Source organism: Ammodytes marinus (genome assembly GCF_949987685.1).
Source record: "Ammodytes marinus genome assembly, chromosome: 6".
NCBI classification, from domain to species: domain Eukaryota; kingdom Metazoa; phylum Chordata; class Actinopteri; order Uranoscopiformes; family Ammodytidae; genus Ammodytes; species Ammodytes marinus.
Window position 1 is genome coordinate 4,367,287 of NC_137235.1, and position 8,171 is coordinate 4,375,457.

General features: G+C 37.3%; 1 protein-coding gene across 1 annotated transcript; it reads right to left on the reverse strand.

Annotated features, from left to right (window-relative positions):
• Positions 1 to 539: 539 nt before the first annotated feature.
• Positions 540 to 7,395, reverse strand: mrpl45 (mitochondrial ribosomal protein L45). The gene is made up of 8 exons (XM_080029043.1): positions 7,332 to 7,395; positions 6,497 to 6,692; positions 5,761 to 5,878; positions 3,749 to 3,847; positions 3,301 to 3,349; positions 3,031 to 3,180; positions 2,399 to 2,572; positions 540 to 1,033 (listed from the first exon to the last, which is right to left on the reverse strand). Exons 1-8 carry the CDS (start codon positions 7,392 to 7,394, stop codon positions 935 to 937), a joined length of 948 nt encoding a protein of 315 aa, XP_079885169.1. The 5' UTR covers position 7,395; the 3' UTR covers positions 540 to 934.
• Positions 7,396 to 8,171: the final 776 nt, after the last annotated feature.

Below are 8,171 nucleotides of genomic sequence, written 5' to 3' on the forward strand. Positions count from 1 at the left end.
TATTAAGGCATGTCTATGCCAGCAACTTTGTCTGTGGAATCAAGTGTCAAGTTTTTTCACCATTTCTGCTAGTGACTGTAGGTTCTTTCATTCAGTGATCTCATTGTTCTTTCAAAGGTTTTTTATTAAATGACAGAGTTGCAAAGCAATTGCAGTACAATGGATTATACATGTTTCCCCCCGAACATACCCCACCCATATCCCACCCAGTGATCTCATTGTTAAAATCTGCGCCAAGTTTTTTGTCAATTTATTGTTTTGTGAGCACAGTTTGCATGTTTGTGTGTTTTTGAATGAGTCTGCAGTGATTCGTCGTCATGTTAAAAAAATATGAATATTGTAACACATACTTTGATTCTGCATCGAGAAAGAGCCAATGTTAGGTTTTCAATTTTGTATGTAATATCTTCTATGAGAGATCATTCTAAAATCTACTGGTGTGAAGAGGAGCAGGTGGGACACTTTACTTTTGTATTTCCTGAGGTTCGACATGCAGCATATTCGTCAGAGAAATAAACCATACACTTTCTGGACATCGGTGCATTGTATTTTAGTATTTTATTATTTTTTTTATATTTTAACATGTATACATTAAGCTGGTCTCATGAAGTAAATGTGTGAAAAAAATACGAGTCATGTAATCCGATGTTATTATCATTATTCCAGACTTGTGTGTGGAAATGTGTCGCAGGGACAGATGCAGCTGTGTTGGAAATTGTTGTTTTGTTCGTCCTAAAACTCACCTGCTGCTTTTTTATAGCTTTTACAGCCAACAGCATTTTTCAAACAGATAAAAGTCTCGAAAGGAAGCCTGGTCTCCTGCCAAGGTGGACAAAATAACCAGCCACGGCCAAAATTTTAAACAGCAATTGGCTCACGACTGCTGATAATGTCCTACTGTGTTTTGAGGTAAAGCTCAGCGCCATCCGGTGGCCTATTTGTGCCATTGAACTGCCTCTGGTTTGGGAACTGTATAGTTGAGGGCATCAAACTCTTCTCCTGGCTTCAGCTCTGGACCGGGAATCATGACGGTCTGAAAAGAGGAAGAGGAGCAGATTAGGGTTATTTCTAATATTTAAAATATATTGATATTAAAAAGGTGGAGTCAGCGATTCTGGAGAATGCTCATAGTCAGTCAGACAGACAGACAGACACACAGACACACACACACCATTTCTTTGTCCTTCAGTTAAGATGAATCAAATAATGTAATTTCCCTTATTATTAATATCAATATTACTGTAAATTAAAGCAAACAACAAGCCCCTTTTTGTTTCAGGAATAACCAAAGCATTCTATCTATGAGGAAGAAGAATGTGTGGCGTAAACATGGTGTTAGCTCTCCTGCAGAACACTAATGGAGAAGTTTTCTTTAAATGTTGTTAAGAAACACCTCCCAGGCAACATTACAGCTCCATCTGTCCGCTGTATCTGAGACACAGCAGGGGCCGCTGACTCACACATTTAAGGTGATTATATTCTGCGTTTTGCAGTGATGCGTGTGATGCAAGTCAACTTCTATTCCACTCTCACAATGTGAAGAATTTTTATCGCAGATACGAAGCACAATTTCACTGGGCTTATTGACAGAAACTTGTACCATATCAGAATTTAGCAACAGTAATTCGGTGTGCAAACGACAAAGCCACAGCATCTCATTCATGCATTTTCAAAATACTAATAAAGGATGGAAGAATGTAATGCAACTTTTCAGTAAATTAAATAACATGCACATTTATTGTGGCCTAGCGTGTGGTGGAGGCAGATATCCCAAGAGATGAATATCTCCAAATCTGATTTGGCTCTTTCACACTAAAAGCTAAAGTGTATAGAATTACAGAGCAGCAACATATTTAATATTTCATGATTTGATCGAAATCCATTAGTGGCTGTTTGGGCCGGTTTATTAGATCCACTTTGCTAATAACTAATTACAATACAACAGTCCTGTAAATACACCCTCCCTTCAAGAAGAGTATAATGTTATTATGGTGTTATTTTATTTATTTTGTATTCCCTCATGGGTAAAAGTTGGGATGGACAAAAAAACTAAACAGCAAAATCTATTAAACTGTTGGACTGTAACCAAACTACAGTGTGTTTAATTTCAGAGGAAATAGCAAAGGTCGTGCTAAGACAATATATCAAAGCAAATGCAACAGCAAGGAAATGAGACAAATAATTTACTGTTTTTTGTTTTTTTAAATGATATTGAAAAGCTTGTAACACAAAACCACTACCCCCGATCTAATTTATATGGTCATTAAAAAGAAGTATGAACTGCCCAGTTAATAATGGTCTTTTAAATTCCCGTCTAAAAGAACTTGGGCTCTGGACGTCTGCCACTTTTTCTTACTAGACGACATATAAAACATGTAGTTAAAGAGTGAAGCCTTACCCTAATAATTGGGTCTTTAGCAGGAGCCCAGGATGGCACTATTTTGGCGTGTAACCTCCACCGGCCGAAGGGGTTGATGAGATGTCGTTCTATGACCAGGTATTCCAACACGTCCTTCGGCTGCTCCTCGCTGCCCAGCATCAGCCTCCCGAAGCGATCGTAGATGGTCAGAGTCTGTAGGACGAGCAAGCATTAGGGATTCTGTTGTTGTTATCAATATATATATATATCTATCTATCTATCTATCTATCTATCTATCTATCTATCTATCTATCCACCCATCTTATATTAAAATTTTAGATTTAATAAGATATATACAAATATGCATAAAAACGTGTTTAACCAAATGTATCAATCGAAAGAGAATGTCCCGTAGTGACATTACATGGAAAATATTATTGGAATATGTTTTATACACAATGGGCAAGGCTGTTGTTAAATGCCATTCATAACAAACGCTTAATGTTCGTGCATATTCCCAAGGTAATGGAGTGGAGAATTCTGAATGATGTCTTCCGAAAAAAAAGTATCTAAAAAATAGTAGTCTACAGTGAAAAGCTCAATTTGAGGAATATCTTGCTTTTATAGCCGTCTCTCTTCCGTAAACTGGATACTGGGATGTGACTGCGTACCTGTTTGGAGTGCATGCGGACCGTCACCTGGCCGTACATGTTGCCTTTGCTGACCATGTCGGGGCAGCGGGCGTGAACCACTCTGGGCGGCTCCAGAGACTCCACAAACCTCCAGCGGATTGTTTTGTAACGGTTTCCCCGCGTCATCTCCTGAACGCAGCACGGAGGAGAGAGGGTGGTGGAGGAATGACAAAGAGATAGAAAATTGGGGATGATTTAATTTAATGTAACTATTTTATTAATTGTTATATAGAAGAGAGAAGAACTTACAGGATAACACCTCTCTGTCACCAACGAGTGAAGTTTCTCCTTGCTGAACCTGCAAAACAAACAGCAGACGTTAATCTTTCTCTCTACATTCACAGATGTTTGCATACATAAATATATAAATTTGCCCAAAAGTAATCAATAAATAAGGAGCCATTCAAAAGGAGTAGATACTCAGAAATCCCGTAATTAAAGTGATAAATTTACTACAAAGTCATGAATATTCTCTAATATAAAAATCACAAATTGACTAGAATTTTTTTTAAATTTAAGATCTCATAATTTAAATCTCATAAAGTCCAGCCTAACATGTCAACAATGCAAAGGCTCTTTCTATATTTGCAGCTGACTCCATCTCTCGCCTCTATAACAAATGTCTCACTGTGATATTCAGCGGAGGCTCCTGACTATGAGCTGAAGTGAGAGACACTTTTGAGTTTAGTTTTCTTACCCTGTCAGAGCGTGATGAGCCTCCACGAAGATTTCTTGAGCCTGCACTGCAAAACCCTTCGTTGTGAAATTAGCGTCGTACTCTTTGATTTTACGAATCCTGTAAGAAAAACAAAACATTAAAATGAATACATCCAGCTTCCTCACGTTCAGGTTTACAAAGCCATATGTTTGACAACAAAGATTCAATAATGTATTGCCAAGTCGACAACGTTGATAGGATATTGTCTTTGTGAACTCACAAAGCAAAAAACACACATAAACTCTCTCACTTATTAACCCATAAAACACATACTAAAAAGGGAATTAAAAGTACAAAGAGATAAATAGCCTATAGTAGGGGAGAACGGGGTAATATGTCACACGGGTAGGTTGTCACAATCGTTATATCTCGGAACCAGAAGGTGCTGTCTGTTAAATTTTGGTATGTAAATATCCAAAACTGTGATCAGAGGTCACCTACATAGTCTTCCTTGGAGTTAGACTGCTGAATTTGAGGTGAGAGGACTGTTAGTGTTTTTCATGTCAAATTGAAAATATTTAGCTCCTCAGTATTTTTCTTCTAGGCTTTTACACAATGGGTTTATAACAAAACACTTGTTACCCTAAACAAGTGTGAAGGGTAAGCTATAGTTTAGATTGTTTTTAGCAAGCTAATTAGTTGTCAGATGGTTGTTGGCCGTGATGCTAAAAAGAAATTCCATTTGGGGTTGGTCGTCACATTTTTTGGGGGGTTGGTTGTCACATGTTATCCAAAGGGTGCAGCCAGGAAAGGAATAACAAAAGAAAATGTCAAGCTGTATCCTCACTGACACCCCAGAGAAGGAGAGAATAGAGCAGGAAAGGCAGCTTGCATGCAAAAGAGAAAAAGGGCAACAAAGTCAAAACAACCTAGTGCATCCCAAACTAGACCAGTTGCCAAGGCTACTGCACCCCAGTGCACTCTACCCCAGCGGGGGAAGAAGAAACAGAAGAGAAAGAGACAGGAGGAGGAATCTTCATCAGATGAAGAGGATAGTTTGTGTTTGGTTTGTATGGAAACGTTCTCTCCAGCACCCGTTCAGGGGAGGTAAGGGAGAAGTGTTGTATGTGCAACCAGTGGGCACACAATCTCTGCTTAGTTAGTGAGTAGACCCTACATTTGCCATCACTGTAACTCAGATAGTGAATGTGTGTATCCTAGTTGAGTAGGCTATTATTGTTAGACCTATTTGTTTTGTTCTTTATGTTGTTACATACAGTAGGTTGGTCTTAATATGGATTTCGTTTTTGTTTATTCCTTGCTCATTTTGTGTTAAGATGCATACAGTTATATAGGCCTATTTTTCAACTTGACAATGAAATTAAACATTCAAATTTAGTTCTGCTTTCTTGCCTTCTTTTTAAGATTTTTCCCATTAAGATAACATTGTGACAAACAACCCCATAGTGTGTGACAACTGACCCCTTGATGGGGTTGGTTGTCACAATGTGTTAGAGTGTCTTTGATGGTAAATTTCTTCTTTATTACAGTAAGTTAGAAAAAGTGAGGGGTTCACATTTCAAGCCAACACCTTAAGCTTCAATTTAATGTAGGAATGACAATTGAAAGATGTTTAGGTGATGAGGAATTCTCACTAGAGTAAAAAGTGTGCCTACTTACCCCGGTCTCCCCTACAGGGCAAATGGTAGGTATAAAAGCATAAACAATGTTTGAATAAAATGTGTAACTCAAAATAGCACACTAGGTAAAAAAAAACACATTGTCCACTCACTAACTACAGTGTTTTGAGAGCATGAATAAATATGATTAAAAATAAATTGCCCCAGTCTCTAGCTGAGCTGTTAAGTAAGTTTTAAAGGGTTCAGACCATCTTTATAGGTCCATGATGTTGCGCTGCGCCAATGAGCAACTTTCATAGAAATGAATGGGCGGCATGTGTCAACGGTTTTCAATCTGCTGTCCATTTCATTATAGGTCCATGGTTGAGACACATAAAAACATCACTAAAGAACCAGTATGAATCATCTTACGCCAGCTGTGAGGCTGCGCTCTGTCGTATCTGTTCGGTCCTCTGCTTGAGGCCTTCTTTGGACAGACTGGAGAGACGAGCGTCGCCCTCAGGGGGGATGTACGGGTCAACAACGCCGGCTGGGAAAGACAGACAGGAACGGATTGATCAGTACATACACTCATCCAACCAAGGGAGATATACTTTGTCGTTGGGTTATTATAAATAATATACATTCATTCAACAGTCACTCATATTTTTCAATTCATTTAATTTTTCCTTTATTTATCATCAAAAAATCAATTGAGGGGTGACCCTCATTTACAATGATGTCGGGTAATTGTGATAATTTGAAGATTTCGTGTCACTCTGCTCACTTCACAAAATTGCACAGCTCTTTATCTTAAATAACTTAAAAACGGCACATATCTCTCGTTGAATAATATTTTACCCATTTTTACATTTATATTTTACATTATTCAACTTGCCTGGTATGTTTACACAGTCAGACCACAAACTATTCCTTGTATGAATTGTGCAACATAAACTTGCGTTGCCAAAAACAAAGCTAAGACCCCACTCCTTTCATAGATTCATATGTTGTATTTCATAAATACATCAGATCAGAATGTTGTTAATAAATCAAACATAATTTCAGAAACACACTCTCTTCAAAACCTTACAGTCTCAACATAAAAACTATTTCATGTATGTCTGTCTATGGACATCTGAAAAAGTTAAAATATCCTCAGCATTACCAGTGCAGGAGATGTTGATGGGCCTCTCCATGTATTGCTGCCTGAACACGATCCCGGCCGCTTTAGCCTTGGCCTGGGGATCCTCCGCCTTCTTCCCCTTCAGCCCGGTGGCCGGAGGAACAAAGTAACGCTTCTTGGTCCGGACCGGCAGGACCAGAGGGAGCATAGGCCGCACATCCACACACCCCTCTGCATTCTGAAAAAAAAGTAAAGTAAAGGCAACGTTATTGTCAATTCTTAAAATATGCAGTCAAAATGGCGTTTGTCTCTGACCCACAGTGCAATAGGAGCAATAATAATAATAATAATAATAATAATAATAATAATAATAATATAAAGTACAATAAGATACAGATAAAAAGTAATAACATTAAGTAAATTCAAATAGTGCAAAAAGGGTACAAAATAAAAACGGTACAAAGGAAGGAAGAAACAATAATCTTGAAAAAAAAACTGACACAATGAAGTAAGTGTGAAAATAGAGACATTACAAATTATATATAGACAAACAATACGACACTAGATCATATTTATCTTTAAAAGACTTTGCCTTTTGTTTTAATGCTATTAGATAGAAACATTGCCTTACCTCCTGTAATATAAAACGGTCCACTACAACAACAACGATGACAAATAGATACATTTTTACTTAGAATTTATTTACAATGACCTTATTTTGAATCCTAAAATTAGCACAACTAGCCTCGCGAGGAATATCTGGAGTGTCACGTGCCCATAACAAAGCGAAACAAAGGAACAAATGAACTGCTACGTTAACATATTAACTGTCTGCGGTTATTTCATGTAAATATGGTGATAATAAACGTTTTAATACCTTTAAACTGTTGCATGTGGCTCTGTGAAGAGACAGCAGCGTCCTCCTCAAAGGCATCGCCATCTTTGACACCGTTTGACATAGGAAACACTTCCGGTTTCCCCTTTCACAATGAAATGCTTCACCCAATGAAATGCAACGAGACCAACGAAAGTCAACATAACACCAAAGTGATTGTTGGTTGTATGCAGTGTCAATTCTAGGATCATTACTATTGTCAGATCAACTCGTACATATTAATAATCAACAAGTCTACTTTTAATTTACACATGAAGAGTTATTTCTTGTCTCCTTTTTTTAAATGGTACGTCCATCTACATAGTTAGTATGAGAGTTTTTGAATATATTAATTTACTTGTATAAAAAGTTTAAAAACACATAATGGATGGAATAAAGCCAGATCCAAAATGACAAAAGTGTGTTTGTGTGAGGAAGATAGATAGATAGATAGATAGATAAATAGATAGATAGATAGATAGATAGATAGATAGATAGATAGATAGATAGATAGATAGATAGATAGATAGATAGATAGATAGATAGATAGATAGATAGATAGATAGATAGATAGATAGATAGATAGATAGATAGATAGATAGATAGATAGATAGATAGATAGATAGATAGATAGAGTAAAAACCTCAGAGCTTATTTAAATTATACTTGTCTGGATATATACAGTTTTTAAAAAACATACAGGAGTGATAAAAACAAACAAAAACCCATGAAAAAACGAAAAACTCCAAAACATACAAAATAAAAAACGTCCAGCACGTACGCTGCAGCGTGATGACGTCGTAGGTCACGCTGCGTTGTTTGGGCTGTGTGAGGGTTGAGCGC